This window comes from Glycine max, chromosome 18 (genome assembly GCF_000004515.6).
Source record: "Glycine max cultivar Williams 82 chromosome 18, Glycine_max_v4.0, whole genome shotgun sequence".
NCBI lineage: Eukaryota > Viridiplantae > Streptophyta > Magnoliopsida > Fabales > Fabaceae > Glycine > Glycine max.
The window spans coordinates 51700955-51723249 of NC_038254.2; the positions used below are offsets into that span (position 1 = coordinate 51700955).

The 22295-nt window shown below is 31.7% G+C and overlaps 2 protein-coding genes across 2 annotated transcripts; one reads left to right on the forward strand and one right to left on the reverse strand.

Annotated features, from left to right (window-relative positions):
* The first annotated feature begins 2707 nt into the window (after positions 1–2707).
* LOC121173974 (probable RNA-binding protein 19) lies at positions 2708–6124 on the forward strand. The gene is made up of 4 exons (XM_041011847.1): positions 2708–2876; positions 4708–4772; positions 5421–5592; positions 6047–6124. Exons 1-4 carry the CDS (start codon positions 2814–2816, stop codon positions 6122–6124), a joined length of 378 nt encoding a protein of 125 aa, XP_040867781.1. The 5' UTR covers positions 2708–2813.
* Positions 6125–6560: 436 nt separating this feature from the next.
* On the reverse strand, positions 6561–11863 carry LOC100788069 (probable pectin methyltransferase QUA3). The gene is made up of 7 exons (XM_003552312.5): positions 11071–11863; positions 9270–9473; positions 8969–9179; positions 8619–8880; positions 8069–8440; positions 7343–7438; positions 6561–7070 (listed from the first exon to the last, which is right to left on the reverse strand). The coding sequence occupies exons 1-7, from the start codon at positions 11506–11508 to the stop codon at positions 6863–6865; spliced, it is 1791 nt and encodes a 596-aa protein (XP_003552360.1). The 5' UTR covers positions 11509–11863; the 3' UTR covers positions 6561–6862.
* Positions 11864–22295: the final 10432 nt, after the last annotated feature.

Below are 22295 nucleotides of genomic sequence, written 5' to 3' on the forward strand. Positions count from 1 at the left end.
AGTCAAATGTTCTGTGATTCACATTGTATCCGTGGCCCAGGTTGAAACCAAAATTTGAATGGTGATAATTATCTTGTGAATTTTATTTGAATAATTATTTTGGAGATAAATTATCTTAATATTTTAATTCTTAGGATCTTTAATTGTCCCTTTTGATAATTTATATGTAAACAAATAAAATTTTCTTAGGATAGTTGATTCAATAAAGTTTTATGTTAATTAGGTTTAATTTTTTATTGTAGGACAAAGAGGAATTGTTGATGGATGATAGGAGAAAGAGCAAGGACAAAATGGTCAAAATGTCAAAATTCTAGCTTGTGAAGGAAGGCAAATGGCTCTTAAGCCTAAAAAATATGACACTAAGCGCTAAATGCATGTCAAAGAAGAGAAGGAACTAGAGGAGGCCTTCAAGGGGCACTTAAGCGTTAGTCTGCAAGTGATGTTTTTAAATTAGCACATGTTGAATCCTATTTAGGGAATTTATGCGTTTTTGTTTTGATGCTTTGTAATTTCACATTTTTCAAGTATTTTTCTCTGCAAAAAGCTGTGAGAGTGACCTCTTTAATTAGCTCTCATTGGCTTTTTCTTCCTTCTCCTTCATTTCTCTATATATGAATTTTCTTTCTCTTTATGGTAGGAGTAGTTAGGTCTTTAGTTGTTGGGATTGAATTTAGTGAGACCCACTCATGTATTTCTTGTAAAATTCTAACTCTATCCTCATTTTAATATATTACTTGTCTACTTTTAAGCTTTAATTTCTTTGACTTGATGAACCATGATTATGTTTTTGAGTTGGAATGTGGTTGTGAAACTCTTTTTGACTCTCGATTTGAAGTAGAGCAATTATTAGATTTTAGATTTAGGAATGAGTTTATATTCAATGATCTCTCTATTAATGCTTGTGTTTAGTGAAAATTTCCCGATTAATATCTCTTAAGGGATTAGGTATTTAATGGGGGAATTTGATCCAAATCTTCTAAGGGTTAGGAATTGTTGAATTTTTGTGTATTGAAATATATTGAAATGAGTGTATGAGTTGATGTTGAGAATTGTTATGCATTGGTTATACATGAAGAATGGCATTTCATGAAGTGAAATCCCGACAACATTTGACATACCGCATTTTCAGAAAATAGGATTTGGTTCAAGATTGCCCTTTGTGAATTCTAGAGTATCTCTTAATTTGAAAATGTCTTCGATAAAAAACCTAAATAGTTTTTCTTCAATCTTTTGTTTCTAATTTCACTTTTACTTAATTCTCTTTTAATTAGTGATAACTTTTAATCAAAGTCTTCATTGTACATTTAATTCTTAATTCTTTAGCCTAAATTGATGTGAACAAATTGCTTGATATTATGCAAGTTGATGCCTTAAAAATATTAATGCTTAGACTTTTTATTTTATACTACTTGTTTGATTTGGTTCACTTATTAAAATACAAATGAATGATATTCAAAATATTCAAAATACTGGGTGTATGTTTAGTTGAATGGAAATAAAATAGATAGGAAATAAAATGTGAATAATTATGTTAAAGTTGGGTGATGGCATGATGAATGGATGGGTAATCAAGAGTTGTCTAAGAAATATAGGAGAATTGTTGGTACAGTAAATAAGTGTGTTGTAGATGCTTTTATGCAAGTTAATAAAGAATTAAGATTTAACTCAATAAACATAAATGCAACAATTTAATGATGATTTTTAAACTTATAATTATGTAATTAAATGAATCCCCAAACTTATAATATAATAAATTACGTAATTATATGAACAAATATGATCAGGTTACCCATTTAACTTATTTTTATATAAAACGAAACTCCAACCATTTTTTTTAACATTTAAAGATCAATGGATTGATTGAACCTGGTTAAACTTCAAAACCTTCCCACTGGTTCAACTACCGAACATGTTGAAAATAGTTTAAAAATATAGGTGCCAGTTCTAAACAAAATTAAAATTTGAATTAAATTTCCCATATATACATAGAAAATAAATTAAGATTTGAACTTAAAATCTAGATGAATTTTTAAGAATTTGCAGTTAGAATATTAAGAGTGTAGCTAGACAAAGATTTGGTCTTATAAGAAGGGTCATCCTAGTTTTTATCCATCCTAAGACTTTGGTTACTTAATCTTAACTATTATCCACCACACTTGAACCTCTCAAACTTGATGCAAATTTGGGTTAAATCATTCCACTTGTTCAACCATCCAACATGACCAAAGTAGTTTAAAAAAGGATCGGAGGTCAGTATTTAACAAAATTTAAATTTAAATTAAATTATCCTTACAAATTAACAAATAAAAGACAAAATCTTGAATTTGAGTCAAATATATATAGATGATTCATTAGTTTTTCCAATGGTTTGCATTAATTTCAAGCTGTACCGCTGAAAATTACCTGAACTCACAAGACACTTTCATTATATTTCAAGAATTTAAAATTTTGTCTATGTGAAGGGATCTAAGTTAAATAGGATCCATGAATTATTATAAATTTTTTGACACTACTTTTAATTATTAAAAAAACTGTCTATGGGTACTACAAAAGTATCCTTGAAGACAGAGTCCGTGTCCGTGTTGCAATGTTTCTCTTTTTCTATTGCACTCATTGTTTTCTTGACTATATAGTATTTCTGCTTTTACCATTTTCTTCTGTTTTCCTCCTTTTGAGGGTGGAAAGTTTTTTTAGTGAATGTGGAATCTTTGGAGGACTTTGCTAATAGTAAAGTTGACGGCTTGAAAAGAAGTGACCATGTGATTTTAGTGAAGAACTTGCCCTAAGGTTCATCAGAAAATGAACTTGCAAAGATGTTTGGGAAATTTGGTAGTTTGGATAAAATAATTCTCCCTCCAACAAAAACTTTGGCCCTGGTATTTGTTCCCCCCTTCTCAAATTTGATGATGTTTATAATGTGCCTATGCTTTTTATATTTTGTATTTCATAGCTTATTATTCTATCTTATAGCCTAGTCCTGCCCTTAACTCTAATAGTTTTTTCATTTGTTTATGCCTGCATTCAACTCTTAATTGTATTACTTCCTTCAAACTTTTAAGCATGTGATTATGAAACGTCTTGTTTCCTAAATCAACAGAACAAGCAAACAACAATATGGTCATAAAGTTTAAGATAGAGCCCAAATCATAGATCAACAGATTTACTTTAGGATTCTGTTATCACATGTTATCGTTAGGATTTATCTTTAGTTTAGTATTATGTTATTTGAATTCTTTTATCATAGTTTATCTTTAGGATTTATCCTTTCTTTCTATCATTTAGGGAGTTAGTTGAAGGAGAGTATCATAAAAGAATACCAATTAAACCAATCATAGTAATACCAGTTATAGTACTTATTATCCAAATAGGAATCCTTCCAAATCGGCCATTTATCCCACTTTCCTCCACAATTAATCAAGTAGTCAGTCATGCTAAAGACATAAACAGATATAGATAGTTATGAAATGATATCCTTCCGAATAGATATATGGCAGTATGTTAGTGAGAGACACTTTTGGTTGTATTGAGGAGCTGGTGCTATGGGAGAAGGAGGCAGTAGATCAATATGCCAATTTCTATTTTTAATAATAAAACCCAACCATTCTTGGTATCTCATCATTGATCTTATCTACCAGATATGAACCAGCAAAACTCGACATTTTGGTGAGGTTCAGCCTCATGTGCTTGCACTTTCTGTTTCATAGAATGTTGGAGTTCAGCAACCGAGGAATTGGGCTTCTAGAGTTATAACTTTGGAGTCTAGAGCATCAACCATGGAGACCATGATGAGCTATTTGGCAGGTTGGACCAATGATGAGATACCAAAAATGGTTGAGTTTTATGATTAAAATAGAAGAAGAGATTGGCAGATTGATCTAATGCCTCCCTCTCCCAGAGACATGCTCCTCAATACAATTCAAGAGAAATTCACCAAAAGTTATCACAATATTTTTGTCAAAACTACATCTTATCTTTTATTGTAATTCTAGAAATATTTATTGTTTTATTTTAGGAATTTTCTATATTTCGTTGTTTTTATTTTAGAAAATTAGGAAGATATGATCTTATTTAATTAGAAAAATTAGGAAGATATGATCCTTATTTGTTCCCTTATTTAGGTTTACTCTCCCCATGGGACAAATCAATGAGTTGACAAGTTACTGTCTTATATTTATTAACCTCTCTCAATCGACTCCCTAAAAGATAAACTATGATAACAAAATTCAAATAACATAATCCTAAACTAAAGATAGATCCTAAAGATATAAGCTATGACAGAATTCAAATAACATAATCCTAAACTAAAGATAAATCTTAACGACGATGTGATGACAGAATCCTAAACTGAATCTGTTGATCTATGAATTGGGCTCTATCAGTTTACACACACTCTTTACATCTTAAATACAATAGTATTACAGTTATCGTTTTATTTATAGGAGAAAAATTATAATCCTTCATTTTATGGACCTTTGGTTGCCAAAATATTCTGCATTTTGGCATCTGCTGTCCATGATGGTAATTTACTTTATTATCGTATGGAAACTAAAATATACTTCTTGACTTTTTGATGTATATTTGTCAATTGATTTCTCAAATTTGTTTTCAGCAATTTTGTGTTTGAGAAGTTATTGTTCTTAGCATTACTTGTTTGTTGTTTAATTGTATTTATGTCAAACTTTGATTTGTTTAGAGATGATAATTCAGGTTGTTTTCCTCGAACCAGCAGAAGTTAAAGCAGCTTTTAGAGCTTTGGCATACAAGCGATACAAGTAAGATTTTTTTTTTCCTTCTGGTAACAAATCCCTTTGATCTGTGTAAGTAATGCTTTATTAGCTTCTATCCTACAATCAAATCTAACGGTTATCCTTCACGAATGAATTTATTGTTTCCTTCGGTCTAGGATATGCTCATATGCATGTTGATCTTCATAAAAAGAAAGGAAAAAAAGGAGACGAAGAAAGAAAACTGTTTGTGATAAGTATTAGGCATGCTTGAACTGTACAAGTTGATGTGCTATAGCTTCACCTTGTGCTATTTGCAAAGTGGAATGCAATAAATTAGAATGATTTTGTCAAAAACACACAAAGGGGGAAGTGTAGGGTAGTAGAATATATAAAAAAGGGATGGAAAATAATCCAGAATGAAGCCTATAACTTTTTTTGCTTATATTGCTACAGTAATTGCACTAAAGCTAGGAACTCATTAGTTTGGAAGGAGGGAAAATTACTCTTTGAAATGCTACTTGCACATGCAACCATGATTTCATTTTCCCCCTCAGATGGTTGAATAATCGTGATTCAAACAGCCCTCCTCCTTTCTCATACATCGATAAATCTGTGGCGCATGTAGGTGTGTGCCTAAGCCTCATCTATACTCTGATTCACTGAAGGACTTGTTTCATATGCTATTCAATGTAGGGATGCCCCATTATACTTGGAGTGGGCTCCTTCCAATATTCTTAGTCAAAGCTTAACATCTAAAAGTAATGAAATGAATAGAGGAATTGATCAAAATGATGTCAAGCAGCTGAAATTGGAGCAAAATATATTAAGAATATCAGATGTGTATATTGATCCAGACAGAGTACAGGTTTGGCATATTAAATTGTTTTTCTTTAAGCTGTAATGCTCTTATATTACATAAAATTGGAGTTGGGTAACGTGAGGATTTAGGTCTCTATCCTTACCAGTAGTAAAATTGTTGTCATATATATCTAACCATGGAGAAATATTCCATAGATTATTTTGCAGATCAGTCAATTTTTATTTTGAAATTGTGGAATGCCAAATAATCCATAATGCTTGTTCTTCAATTATTGTTTAATCTATCATGCTTCAGGCTCAGACCCTGTTTGTCAATTACCTAAATTTCATGACAACAGATGAGAGTTTGAGGAAATATTTTAGTGAAAACATGGAAGAGTGAAGAAGCATTGGAAAAATGTTTCATATTTTTGTTTAATCTATCATGCCAAGTGCTAAACATTTTACTTTTTATGCCTTTCTGTTTTTTTATATTTTTGTTTTGTTTCTGTCACAAATAGGTGAAGAAGCATTGGAAAAATGTTTCCATGGGAGCTATGGTAATGGTAAGAAGGGTAAATCCTTATCCTTGGAAGTAGAGAGGATGCCACAAGGTAGAAACCTAAACATCGCGTCAAGAACATCATCCTCACACCAGGAGTTATAATTAAGGAAAAATCTATTTCAATTTTTTTTTTTATCAATATCTGTTTCAATTGAAATAACCACTTGGATTTAACTCTAATGATTGAGAGGGTGAAAATTTGGGAAAAGAAATTATCGTGAACCAACAAATTCCAAATGGTTGTTAGGTGAAAGCTGAAAACACATGAATGAATTTATATTTCTAACATTTTATCATAGAGCCTGCGATACCATGCCCTTAATTAACAATGTAAAAAACTTGAGCACATAGGAAATCCTCGCAAATGATTTAATATTACATCTCTAATACGTATTTGGATTCAATCCATGATAAAAAATCACAATAAAATACAAATGAAAAAGAAAAGATAAGAGTGAAATGTAGCTGAATTAGAATCAACGATTATTCTTTTTTAATAAATATATATTTTTGAATTACAACCCATTCTTTAAGTTGAGAGAAAATAAAATCAACACTGGCTTCCGCTTTCCACCTAAAACTGCACAAGGGTCTTCCAATCTTTTTCAAATCTTAACCTCACTATCTTCTTTATATGAGAGAATGTTGAACAAAATTAGAAAATCGCACCCGTTTGATGCATAGAGAAGATATCTTTGACACCTCCAACCCCACAGAATGGAAAAGGGAGTTTACCTAAATTACACAGTTGCGTGCATCCATGGAATAGGAATTAGAGCTTCCAGAGTGTCTTGGTCGCAACTAGAATCTTTTCTCTGCCGTGTGATTCGGGTTCTTTATCATAAACGGTAGGCTTCCACCTCACTGCACTGGCAATGCGAGCTACTCTGTCAATTACTTCAGGGGCATCCCTTACCACCACAGTTCCCTCAGGACGCAACATTCGATCAATTTCCACCATCAAATCAACAAGAGTACATCTGCAATGAAGGTGTGAAGCTATCAGGGTGAGCTCATTGTTTATGCACATAACATTTTGTATCAGTAAAGAGGCATTTGTTTGTTCTTTATGTTACCAAATATTTATAAGCAATGACCATAAGTTTTCAATTTTGGAAATCAATATATTCGGTTATTCACCAATATCTTCAAAAGTCCCTTGTGTCAAAAAAGGATCTTTCGAATCAATAGATTAACAACTTCAGAAGGCAGAAAGCAGCGAAACCATATTAACAGCTAAAAATGAGCATACCTGTTTTGACCAGATGCTGGATCTTTTATAAGGGATTCAATGCTGGCCACATGGATTAGATCATAGCTACGAGGATATGTTGAAAATGGTTCGCACCTGGGAACATAACCATATACAGCTTAGATCTAAGAAAGTTCATCCATTATAAATTGAAATGCATACTCAAATGTATTTAATAAAAAATGTTGACAACTGATCAGAAGCAGGATCTAGATAAAAATTCAAAGAAGTTAGAGAGCTTATGTGCTTTAGTTTTTAAGTGTATAATGATTCCTAGAAGATTCTCACTCCTTTTCCATTTATCATTATTTAATTGAGCAGAGTTTAACATCAATTTAGATCCAAAAAATAATCTCAAGAGAACTAAATTAGCTCGATACAGAATGAATTTCTGATACATTACAAGCTTATCTATGCACCCACACAGACAGACCCAAGATACTGCTGAGAGCAGTAATTGTCAAGAAAAGTAGAGCTACAAGCATCATGAACTAGTCAAAATTGGAATGCAGGAAGCAACTTGGAAGCAAATGAAACACCTGAAATCCAGTTGAATCAGTGTTCTGGTCTAAAAGACAATAATCATTGCGAAAAACAAAATTTTCCCACAATATATCCTATTTTGAAATCATGTCATCAGTTAAAAAAAGGTTTATTTTCCTAACATGCCAAAAGATCAGAGCTCGAAAGATTCTGGATACACTGAAACATTCAGAAAAAGCTCACCAGTCATGATAGACTCCAATAAGGCCTCTGTCAAAGATAACATCAAGAGTGGGTGGCTTTAGTGCAGGAACTACATTGATCACCCACACAGGATCAGATTTTAAGGCTGCCGCAAAACCTCCAAATAATGCATTCATGTCCATGACATTGCGCACAAATCGAGTGCCCAACTTGATTTTTAGAGAATTCTTATAGTGTGCCACCCTCCTTGCCCACCGCTTAGTGTCAGCCTCATACACATCAACACCATTTTTCAGGAGTGTGGATCTTGGAGGTATTGCAGTTAGCCTCTCTGGCCACTTGGGAATTATCCCAATAGCATAATCACCTTTAACAGATGTCCTACTGACACATTTCTTCAATTTGAAGTACCTGTAAAACAATCAACTTAGGTTTGCATTTTTTGAAATAATCAATAAGATCTTTTAACAATGGCAGCATTCACCCAAGTGCTATTTACAAATATACTGATGCTAGACAAGACAGAAAGGGAAGCAAGAAAAATAAGAGGAAAAACAACTTAAACTAGCAATAGTTTTCTGGAAATTACCAAGCTTGACTTGGGTAATCTGAATCATCACATAACTCAAGACCAAATTCATTTTCATTGGGAAGACATGATTCTCCCACAGGCTTCTTCCAGATCACAGTGTTACCATCTACAGCAATCAGTTCATAACACAAGGCTCTTGCCACCGCTTGGAGATCAGACCATTCTTTATCTTGTTTAGGCCACTGAACAGGGGGACCGGAGATGACTAAATATCCACCAGGGCGAAGTAATCTGTCCACTTCAATGAAATAAGAGGCATCTGCAAGGCACATTTGCTGCATTAGGGAAGAGACAAGCATGTAGAAGATTGTAAGATACGCATGAGTGAGCAGGAATGAAGAACTTACTGTAGGCTGTAAATGGGATCAAGCACCTAGAGCAATGAACTAAGTCAAATCCAAACGCAGGAAATGGGAGTCTGCGAGTGCCAAGCATAGCAACAAAAGCTGGTATTCCTCTTTCCAAGGCAAATTGTATTTGAGCTTTATGTGAATCTCTTGGAGCAAAAGACATGGTTAAAATATTTTTAGATAGCATATATCCTCCAAAACTAGCAACCTGTGAAAAAAAGAGATGTATTTGCATATTAAATAAACAGTAATAAAATTCTAGAAAGGTGCCAAAGGAAAAATAGATAACAGCTCTTACCCCACACCCCATGTCAAGCGCAGTCCTCAGAACACCTTCACTTATAGGAATGTATTGACCAAGTTTTTCAATATATTGCTCTGCTCCATCTGGAAACATCGTACCACCACCAGGGAATATAAAGTGTTGACCTTCTAGTTTCATCCATCCCTGGTGACCTTTCCTGTCAGCAATCTTGTTGTATGGCATGTTGCTGTGCCATATCTGCACAGAATATACCATCAATGTTTTGGATGGATGAATCAAATGAGTGATAAATCCCAGCGGCATTCTAAACTAGAGTACATGATATCTTGTATTCTTGTTGATGTCCCTTGTTAAATGTGAAAGAGAAAAAGTGGAAAATATAGAAAGAAAAAAATTATGTGTATTAGCCTCTGCAATCCATCCCCTTAAAAATCTTTTAACATTACAGAGTAATTAAAATAAGAAAGCATCTATTACAGAAAGCTACCAGGGGAACCTCAATTAATCAGGTGTCCATATAAACAACTACTTAAACATCTTTTGCCCATAGCTCTATCAGGAATTACAAATTTACTCTAAACAATTCTTTTTAGATCTCTTATTTATCCAAGCACTTGATATAAGTAAATTGATCACACCATAGGAATTAACCTCTTCTATTTTGTGTCCTCCTTTTTCCCATTCCATCTCTCAACCATCTATTTCTCAATTTCATCAAACTAAATACTAAATTCTTATTTGGCAGCTAGCCTCACATCATGATTATCATAAAGTCACTCCATCACCAAAGGGAAATTCCCTTTGTCCTAGGGGATTCTAGAAACAAATGCAATGTGGCCTTAGTAGCCATAAAATTTCATTGCTGGAAAACATGAACAACAAACTCTATTAAATCAATAAAAACTCTTAATTAGAGATGCCCCATCAAGGTCACTTCCTTCGAAAATGACATACTTACATGTCATCATGAAGTGGTCCTGGTCTGGAGTCTAGACCATACAGATATGAACTCTTCCACAATCCACCATACATATTTTTTGTTATTTTAAATCAACTATTTAAGAGCCAATACTGGCAACGAGTTTCAAGATCCAAAAGCAGCTGAAAATGCAAGTTTTTTTTTAAAAAAACTCAAACCCGAAAACACTAAGAAAACATATTCACTAAAAGTTTAAAAACCAAACACAGGGCACCATCCCTTTCCAAACTTAGAATCCCCAAAAACAAGCTCATTGGTCCTTTCCTCTAAGCAAACCAAAGTCAACATACACAATAACAAAACACGCTAATTAAAAAAGAGTTTAATTTTTATACACATCCAGCATAACTTATGAAAACAGCTTACGGCTTATAAAAAATAGTTTAACCTTATTTCATCTTCAATTATAAAAACAACTTATACATAAGTACTCACATAAAAAGAACTTAGGCCTGTTTGGATAAACTTCTTAATAACCACTTATACGAGTAGAAAATAAGAAGGAAAAACGAGTTAAGCTTCTTCCATAGCTAAAATTCACATATTCATAAGTTAAAACCAGATTTTGGATAAGTTAAACTTTTTTATGCATAAGTTAAAACTTAAAATCAGCTTTTGGACAAGCTAAAAAATAGAACTTTTACAAATAAGCTTACTCATAACTTATTGGAGAAGCTTAATTTCTTTTCCTACAGGTGTTCATTGCGAAATTTATCCAAACAAGACCTTATTCAATAAGTTCTTAATTAAGTTGTGTACCTAGACAGCCCCTAAATTCATCAAGAAAAACACAAACAAAACAAGCATATATCAACTCTCCATAGTTCCCTCACCACCAAAACACAAAACACACACCTTGTGCAAGCTCTCCGGCCACGGCACCGGCACCCGGTACCCATGGGGCGGCGGAATCAAGCATAGGGGCGAGTCCTCCGGCCTGGGGCAGTGCCTCTCCCTGTAGTAGTTCATCTCCCTGCTCAGCTGGCTGTTCAGCCTCGGATCCTCGCACGGCATGTGGTCCGCGTCCGCAGCGGGGCACGCCTCCACGCCGCGTCCACCCGCCTCGATCGCCGCCACGAGGCGGTGGCGCTGCTGCGGGTCGGCGCCGGAGCGGAGCAGCGTCTGGCGGCCGGAGGCGGCGAGCGAGTCACCGAGCGGGGTAAAGACCATGGTGAAGAAGAGCAGCACCAGGAAGAAGAACACGCCGGAGACCAAGTCCAGGAGCCGCCATTGCCGCAGCGCGTGGCCGCGCTTGGAAGGTGACGAGGAGGAGGAAGAATTGGAGTGACCCATTTGAGGAGAATCACGGATCTGGCTATTGCGCCATCTGGGTCTTGGGATTCAGTGTCAAAATCGGTGCTTTAAGCAGGAATCGTAATGGGTTGCTTTGCTTGCTTCGTGGGGGTGATTGTTTCTTTCTCTGGTGGAATTAACAGTGTTATAGACTTATAGAGCTTGCAATGAAGTAACTGAGTTTGTTGGGGATTTGGTGAAGTGTTTGTTGGTGGTTTCTTTTGGGGGGTGAGAGAGTGAGCCAAGTTTCAAGAGTGGGAGTGAGAAAAGGGGGAAAGAAGAAGCAGAAGCAGAAGCAGCAGCAGCAGGATCTAGTATGATATGGCTCAGCTTCTCTGGTTTTGGACCAATTAATGTTTCTGGGACATTACACATGCATTTATATTATATAGTAGGATAACACTAAATTACAATTGATTATGAATATCTCATATTAATTAATATTTTTAAATTTGATAAATAGATGTTATTAAAAATTAAAACATGTAATATAAATATATACTGTATTTATGATGGGAAATAATTTACTTACAAAATAAAAAAGATTTAAATTGTTAAGATATAGGATAAAAATATTAATAATTGTAAAATGATTTACAAAAAATGTTTATAATTGCTGATTGTTTTAAATGAATATTTTAAATAATTTTTGAACATGAAAATTTACAATTTTTTAATTTTCACCCAAAATAAATAAATTTTATCTTAAACGTTTATTATAAATAGGATTTAAGAGATTTTAATTCGTTCATAAACTAGTGTAAGTTAAGGAAATAAAAATATTTTTTTTATTTAATAAAAAATAAATAGTGTAATATGTAAGGGATGAGTTGGGATGGGTTTATCCTTCTTACTTGACTTAAAATTCTCATCAAATCATTTTATTTAAACTCGAACTTCAACCAGTTAAGATTCAAAATATCTGAAATAAAATTGGATTAAACCAACGAAATATATCAGTTTTAACATTAGTTAGTGTTTTTTCTACAGCAGCAAAGTCAAATCATTTTCATAATAGTATTGAGAATACATTATGGGATATAAGTGTAAATAAAAAAACAGTAGGACCAGTAACAAAGTTCTTAATTAGCAAGAATGTGTGCTGTCATATTTGCTTGTCTTCTAACAAAAGAAACTTTAAATCTACTGTTATGATGAAGAAGCTCTTATATTTGATTAATGAGAGCTCCACATTCTGAAATGCCCATCAACTGCACCATTGATATTGTCCACCAACAGTACAGTATAAAACGTATTCGTCCAAGATGTTTTGGCCAAGACAAATTGGCCTAATTCATCTCTCAAACATCAGCCAAAACCTGTTCTTTCCAGAGTCCATAAAAAGACCAGCATCTGTGTTACATTTCCAAAAACCAGTTGGAAGTTTGGACCATTCAACATCGCTATATATTGTCATGTAAAGTCTGATTGATATTGATATGGTTGTAGTTCAATGAAGTCCAATCATCTGAAACTTGCTGAGCTCAGTTAGTGACTCCAATATCCCGTTCCATCACAGCATACTAAAGCTTTAATTTGTGTATTGCGTCTCTTCCAAAGACTCCACATGGTCATAATCCAAATTCCTGCAAAGTTTTTCACGAACAAAAAATATAAAACTTAAACTAAACTATATTTAACAATTATATATATATATATATATATGTCAAAATAAATAATTTGTTATAAATATAATATCATATTTATAAAATGTTATTAACTAAATAAAAAAACTTGTTATTAATATACAATTGTTCAAAAAACTTATATTTTTTAAGAAAATATTACACACTAAACCTGTTAGACCATTTGAAACATAACTCGAATCCATTGAAAAAATAAATGCACAATGTCTACTTTTAAAATTCAAATCCATTTAAATCAACTTCAGACTGGTTACTGATTAAGTCGGATTATGCTCATTCTAACATGCACAAATGTTCTTCTTTTTTTATGTAGGGTTAATTGTATTTTTGCCACTAAAATTTTATCAATCTACCAATTTTGTTTTCATAAATTTTGCCTTTAAGTTTTTAATTTTTGCATATTTTATCAATTATGTGTCACTTAAAAAGTTATCAACTTTTACCTACAAATTTTGTTATCAACATGTGATAGTTAAATGTGTAAAAATTAAAAACTTTTATGGTAAAATACATAAAAGTAAAAAATTTAAATGATATTTAAGAAAAAAAAAACTTAGATGGTATATAAAATTCGCTAAATAATGATAAATAAATAATAAAATGTGCAATTAAATCTTCTATGTATTTAATTATTAATGATATTTAATATCTCACACACATAATTTCATTTGATTTTTTTATGTATAAAAATCAAAGACAAATAGCATAAAATTTGCAACAATTTACACATTCTATTCAGTCAATTTAGCTGCTGTTAGTATAATTTTACTTGATTAACTTTGATGAAAGCGAATATGATTTTATTTACACACATTCAAAATTAGTTTCTCTTACAAATTCATTAACTTTGGTAACTTAGTACCCGTCCACCCATGATTTCCCATTTGGAGAACGAAATGCGATGTTATTTTACAACTATATTTTTTTACCATGATGGTTAATGCATTTTTATTTGTTAATTTTATAAAAAAATTATGTTAATATATTCATACATAATTTTTTACAAACGTATATACATATATAATTATGAAAATTATATATATATTCAAATAAGTATATATATATATATATATATATATATATATATATATATATATATTATAAATATGTTTTTAAAAAATAATGATTTTATAAATATGTTCACACATGTACATTAATTTCTATATAAATAATTTATTATGAGATATAAATATTAATAAAAAATAATTAAATTTACATTTTGAGTTTTGTTTGGGATGGTTGTAATTTTCTGATTTTTTATACTTAAATTTGAAAATAAATTGTGTTTGAATAAAATGAAATTGAAACAGTTATTAAATGAATTTTAAAATCATTTCAACTCATTTTGTAAAGAAAAAAGATTTTGTGGTTCTAATTTTAAGATTTTAGATGTTATCTTGTCTTTTTTATATTTTCCTTTGTTCTTTTTCACCTCCAACTTCTCTCTCTCTCTCTCTCTATCTCTTCTTCGGTCCTAAAGGTGACAAATTGATTGGGTTACGTTGATCCAAACCTACTTGATAAAATGTAGGTCTTGAACTTTTAAAATTTGAGCATATCCTTTGTGAATGAAATATAAGGCTTGAACTTTTAAATTTTGAGCATATATATATGCATTGTTTATTTGGACCTTTTTAGCTCAATTAATAATGTTTTGATCTTAAGGTCAACCCACTAAACTCATACACACTAAGTTTTCACCGTGTTTAAGTCTCATTCTAGAAGCTCAAAATGAATATCAACATTTTATCCCAACATGCTATATCCCATAACTCACATTAGATAAGTTTGTGATATGCAACCAAGCAGCATAGCTACTTTGTGAAAATATTATTTATCCTCGTTGACTTAACTTGAGTTCAGGGTTTAACCATGTCAATGAACATATTTTTTATACCAAAAATTATTATTCTTTACATGGTAATCTTAAAGTTTTCTGTTGAAGCTGGTGTTAATCACTTGAGTAATTTGCTAATGACTCATTAATAAATATCTCCTCAATATTTTACTCCCTTTTTGTTTCATAACACAAGCTCCTAGTCTCACTCTCTTGAAATCTCAATCTCACTTGGATTCAACATTTTAATGCACTCAACTAAATATTCCTAATTCTTCAGCAATTAATCTTATATGAATTTCAAGAAAGATTTATAATTCCTTAATTAGGCACAATTACTTATCATTCATGCATTAGGTTTAGGATTATTAAGAATGCACACCATTACACCCCTCCATTATCAAAGTCAATGCAATTATTTGTCCTAAATCTCTTTTTAGCCTAAGATCTCTTTTTCAATTTAACCTAAGTTATGTTCAACTAGCTAGTTGATTTCCATCAATACCAATAACATTAAGCAAAAAAAAGTAATACTGAATCATAAAACATGAAATCAAAATATTGTTGAGTAATTGATAGAGTGATGAATAAAGATTCAATCCTAAAAAAAACGATTTTAGCACAAGATTGAGTAAGAGGATATATAATCCGTGGAAGCACTCGATCAATTGAATTTCTACTTTCATCCTTACTCCATTGGAAAAACTTCAATAGAACTTAAAACTCTAACTCTATATCATGCTAAGAAAGCAAAAGAATATAGGGGAAAATGTAAATGGTAATCAAAATCACAATAAGTCTCCAAAAATAGGCACAAAATGCGTATTTATATGTTTTAAGATTCATTGTTCAATGTTAATATTTTATTGTTGGATTTTGGCACATTTTGCAACCTCGTTGGGTATTCCATCCATTTCTTGAAGTGTCCTTAGTTATAATTAAGTTATAACTGAAAACACTTATGACAATTGAGATAATCATAGTTAGATATCGATAAACTCCTTGCTATGAGAGTAATACATCTAGTGTCTTATTGGTATGCATTGAACATAGCATTGGGACGACAAAGGTGATTTTTTTATTATCTTGTAATTTTTAAGTCATATTTTTATAAGTACTTATACTTAAATGAATTGTTGATTGTTGGACAATAAACGATAGAGATAAGATGAATGACAATATGGTCATGTAGTCTTGTATTCTTATCTTATGTTTTGGTAGTTAAATATTTTGTAATCTAGTAGAATATCCAGTCATGTAGAAGTGAGCGTCTAGTTTGATGGTTTATTAACATAAGTTGTGTTGAAACTTGAACTATTTTTTTATTATAATCGTTTTTAGTTAAATAGTTAGTTGTTGTTTTCTTTATGAGGAACTTTGTATTACAAATTCTGTTATTTGTAAAAAACTTAACGATTTGTGTGATATCTTTCTTCTTCTTCTATCATAAGAATTTTTTTATTTGAATAGAATTTCTTTAATTTTCCCAACAAAATGCTATCTAAAGCTTCTATTCGAGATTGATTCAACTAAAGGCGTTTGAGAATCGTGATGAAGGCTCTATATCCAGATTACGAGTAGTTGATTCTACTAAAGAACAGATGAAGAAGAATAGCAAATGTGGCAAGAAGAGCAAAGATAATCTAGGCCACACAAGTGAGAAAGGTCTAAATATTTTGAGCAAGCAAGACTTACTTAGAAATCACAAGGTGGAACCTCTTTAATTTTGTGAGCACTGCGTCTATGGGACGAAACATCGAACAAAGTTCCCAAAGGTTGTGCACACAACAAAGTCCATATTGGATAAAACCCATTTTGATTGTTGGGAGCCTTTAAGAGTTCCATCACTGGGAGGCGCAAAGTACTTCCTCTTCATCATCAATGATTTCTTCAGAATGACATGGATATTCATGATAAAGTAGAAATATAAAGCTTTCAAAATTTTCAAGCATTTGGCAATTCTTATGAAAAATCAAACAGGAAAAATAGTAAAGTGTAGTAGAATTGACAATGGCTTGGAATTTTGTTCTACTAAATTTAATGAATTATGTAGAGATGAAGGCATAATAAAATAATGTATTGTGCACTATACCCCACAACAATACAAAGTAGTTGAAAGAATGAACATAACCTTGTTAGAAAGAGCCAGATGCATGTTATCCAATTTAGGCTTGAATAGGAGTTTTTAGGCTGAGGTAGTCAACATAACATGCTATCTCGTGAATCGTTCACTGTCTACTACCATAGACTTTAAGACCCCTATTGAGGTATAACCTTACAAACCATCTGAATACTCAATGCTAAAGGTGTTTGGATGCCCGACATACTATCATGTAAGTGAAGGTATGCTAGATCCCAGAGCTAAGAAGGAATTCTTTATCGGGTATGGAGATGGAGTTAAAGGATTCCAAGTTTGGTCTTCATATGAAAGAAAGGTCATTCTGAGTAGAGATGTCGTCTTTGACGAACTCTATATGATGCATTCTAAAAGATTTGGGCAAGGCCAAGAATGTCACTAAGCAAGTAGAGTTTAAGAGGTCCACAGTTAGAAACATTAATGATCAGAAGTGGATCTTCAAGAAGTCATCAAGAAGAAATTTGGATCATTCACTAAAGAAGTCATCCATTATAAAGCATGTATGGTAGCTAAAGGCTATAATCAGAAGGAAGGAGTGGACTATAATGAGATACTCTCTTTAGCATTTTGACACACCTTTATATGCATTTTGTGGGTCCTAGTGGTAACTTTAAACATAGAGTCAGAGAAACTCAATGTTAAAACTGCCTTTCTCCATGGAAGATTAGAGGGCGACATTCTAATGCATCAACTTAAAGGTTTTGAGGTGGAAGGAAAAGAAAATTATGGTTGTGTATTGAAGAGGTGTGAAGGAAATGGTACCTGCTGAGAAGATTCTAGGCATGAAGATCAAGAGGGATCGAGATCAGGAAAAGCTCTTTTTGTGTTAGAAGGAATACATTTAGAAAATTTTGAATTATTTTGGGATGACATTCACAAAATCAGTATGTACCCCTCTTATAGTATCCACTCGTCTATCTAAACTAAAAACTATTAGTCAAAACCAAAGAAGGAATAAATGTCTTGTATTCCTTAGGCAAGTGTTAAAGGAAACCTCATGTATACTATGGTATGAACTAGATAAGACCTAACACAAGTCGCCAGTGTTGTAAGTAGGTATATGGATAATCCTAGGAAGGAACATTGACAAGCTGGAAATGTGTGTGTGTGTGTCTATATATATATATATATATATATATATATATATATATATATATATATATATATATATTCAAGTACCTTAAGGGTACAACTGATATTGGACTTGTCTACCATGGAGATACATCTTGTGCTCTAGTTGGTTACTCAAATTTTGACTGTGCTGCAGATTTGGATGAATGAGATCTATGATTGGGTACATGTTTATGATTGACAACTATCTTGTTAATTGGAAAGCAACACTTCAGTCCACAATGACTTTATCCATTATAAAGGCATAATACATGGTTATGTCTGTTCAATGAAGGATCAAGTCCATTATGATTAGACAAAGCACATTAACATTAGATACTACTTCATCCATACAGAGAAAAGAGTCGAATTCTAGAAAGTGGGCACGAGGGAGAATTCAACACATATGTTCACGAAGTTTTTTTCAAGAAGTAAGTTCATCCATTGTCTGGATCTACTTAGTGTAGATTGTTGGAAATGAACTAAGTTACTTATAATTCAAAAATGTTATTGAACCAAGGTTAAGATTGTTGATTGTTGGACAATGGACGAAAGAAATAGGATGAATGACAACATGGTCATCTAGTCTTGTACTTTTACCTTCTGTTTTGGTCGTCAAGTCTTGTATTGTTGCCTTTTATTTTGGTTGTCAAATCTTCTATAATATGGTGGAGTGTCTAGTCATGTAAAAGGGAGTGTCAAATCTGGTAGTTCATTAACATAGGTTATGTTATATCTGTAATTATTTTTGTTTTTTTTTGTTGTAACAGTTTCCGGCTAGACAATTAGTTGTTATCTTTTTTTTTTTTTTTATAAAAAAAGCTTTGTATTATGGGTTCAACACGCTAGAAAGTATATTTTTGAACCTTTTCATTACAAATTATGTTATTCACAATAAACTTAACGATTTGTGTGATATTTCTTTTCTCCTATCATTGAACTTTCCAATTTAAATAAAATTTCTCAAATCTTTCCATCATGGATTCAATGACTTTGAACAATGATTTTTCCTTATTTTTTCAATTAAGTTGTTGACAACTTATTTATTTGAGTTGATGTCCACATGCATAAATTATTGTTTAAGTTGTTGTCCACTTATAAAAAAAATAAGAAAAAGTCAAATGTACTCATATTTACAATCTATAATTTCTAACTGATTTCTAATACTAGTATTTACTAAACTAAACTGCTTTTTTATTATGTTTTTTTTATTTCCTATATTAATGATTTAACAAATATTCATTAATTAAAGATTCATCAACTTATGTGAAATCTTATGAATATTCAAATGCTCAAGTCAATATAAGAAGATTATAGCACCGAAGTCTTAGAGAAAAAAATTGTCTAAATGGTGTTTTCAAATTCTAATTTAATTTGGAGGTATGTTTCACCATTTTTCACTGTTCATTTATCCCCATCATCATGTGCTAAGTACGCATTTCTATATATATATATATATATATATATATATATATATTACAATTAGAATTTATTTATTTTTATCAGCAAACAAAAGGTATTTTTATTAAAGACAACAGAATGGAATAAAAAAGACTCCCTGCCAACACTAAAACTTTATGTATAAACCAGAAAAGTGCATAAATGAAGATTCAGATCCAACTAGATCCAAATTAGAATTTAAATTTCGAAAGGAACATTATGGTCTCGTGTCCAATGCACCATAATGCCTCATTTATTCATTTTCCGCAGAAGGAAACAGATCTATGAATAGTCCTATTGCCAATGAAAATATAATTTTAGATATTAAAAATTATTAAATTTTATAATGCAGCAAAGACATCCAAAAGGTCCCCTTAAAAATCAGTTGACTCTTAACTACCCAACTATATAAACACTTATCATATTTATGAATCATCCGATGTGGGACTCTTAACAAAAATCTTTGTGTAGTAAAAAAAGCATTAAGCTCTTTCTATTGAATGCCAATATATAGTTTATATGTCAACTGTACATTAATTGTGATAATTAAATCAACAAATTATACAATGATCTTGATCCTTCGATGATTCTCCTCTACGTTTGTGCATATATTTTTATCATATAAAAAACAATAGTAATCATTACAAATGTTTTCTTGGTGGTTGTCGCTTACTTTATGTATATCTATGTGTTCGTATACCCATGCTAGGTCGATTTGGTGATCATCAAAGCCTATCTTTGTATTCAGAAATTTATGAGGAGGATGAGAGTCAATGTAACATATGATGAACTTCCTTATTAGAATGTTTATAATAACTCATGTACTGTGTTTAATTAATTGAGTTAAATTTTCTTGATAAAGATTTCTTGTTTATTATTTTATCCATTAATCAAAAACAACAATAAGATTATTCACTTAATGGAGAGTATAAGGGCACATAACATCTCTTTCATTTAGTTTTATTGGAGGGAGGATAGAATGTTCCATAAATTATATATGGAGGTGGTCTGTCATAGTTTATTCTTAGCAGGCATTTTTTTTTATCTTATTGGTAGTTTGTTGACAACTTTTTTTCTTATTGGTAGTTTGTTGTTGAAGAGGGATGTACACCTATATGTGTGTGATACAAATAATGAAATGGTCAATAAAGTTAATCACTTCAAGTACCCAACAAATTATTCTTCTAAGTGTTTTTTATTTTGTTGTCCCTTTATTTTTACTTGCATTACATTTTAATTTAAAAACATTTAGTTGAATCAAGCTTAAGATGTTCTAGCCAAGATCAAGAAGCTTAAGATGCTTTGGCCGAGGCCGAGCTTAAGATGCTCTAATCGAGATCAACGTTAAGGTGCTCTAGCCAAGGTGCGATTACTCTGACTAAGGTTAAGCTGAAATTACTCTAATTGAAATTGAGTCGAATTATGCTATGACCAAGGCCAAGTTTAAGTTGATCTAATCAAGGTTGAAATTAAGATATGTTATTCGGGGTTGAGCTGAAGATACACTACTCAAGACTAAGTGAAAGATGCATGTGTAAAGGTTAAGTCGAAGATGCATATGCCAAGGTTGAGGCAAAGATGCAATGATTGAGGTTGAGTTAAAGATACATTGGTTATGGTCAAATTAAAGATGCCCTGGTCAAGGCCAAACCAAAAATGTTATTTAAGATCAATTCTTTTATGATACCCTAGTTAAGATCAAACTAAAAATGACCTAGTTGAAGTTGAGTTGAAGATGTCTTTGTCGAGGTCGAGACTAAATTGAGAATGCCTTTATTGAGATTGAGTTGAAGATCCATTTACTTTGGACAAGTCAAATATGCATTGGCCAAGGTTAAGTTGAAGTTATGTTGGCTGAGGTGGAATTGAAGATGTGCTATCCAAGGTAGGGCAAAGATGCACTAGTCAAGGTTAGGCATAACAACAAGGTAGGTCAAGGGCAAGTTTAGCTCTCCTCATCCTTGTACTCATGAAAGGCAAGGAAAATTCAAGTTTGAGTTTAAAAAATGAGGGTTTTAATTTTTAAATCTTACTCCGTTATTGTCAGGTTTTATTGAGTTTGGGAAAACATAAAGGTACATAACACACTTTTTAAAATTTAATTTACTTCTAACTTTTTTAACGGATCATTATATATATATATATATATATATATATATATATATATATATATATATATATATATATATATATATAATGTCAATATAAAAGTAATCTAATTTTCAGAGATAATGTAAAAAAATGATGAGAAAAAATTAAACTATTATAGGAAAGAAATAAATATAAAAAATTGTTTTTAACGTTTTTTGCATTGAATTTTACATTCAAATGTTCTAATATCAATATATATATATATATATATATATATATATATATATTCAATTATAGAAAATCTTTTTAAGTATACAAATTTTTTAAATTATTTACCTCATATATACTTCCGTCCTTGACCAAAAGAACAAAATCTCATGCTTCCCTCCTTCACAAAAAAGAAAACTGTCAAGCTTTCCTTTTTCACCAAAAGACCAAAATCTCACGCTTCCCTCCAACACCGCCTTGAAACGATTTATCATAACAGATATATTACCTCACAACAATATAAATACATCTAACCTAT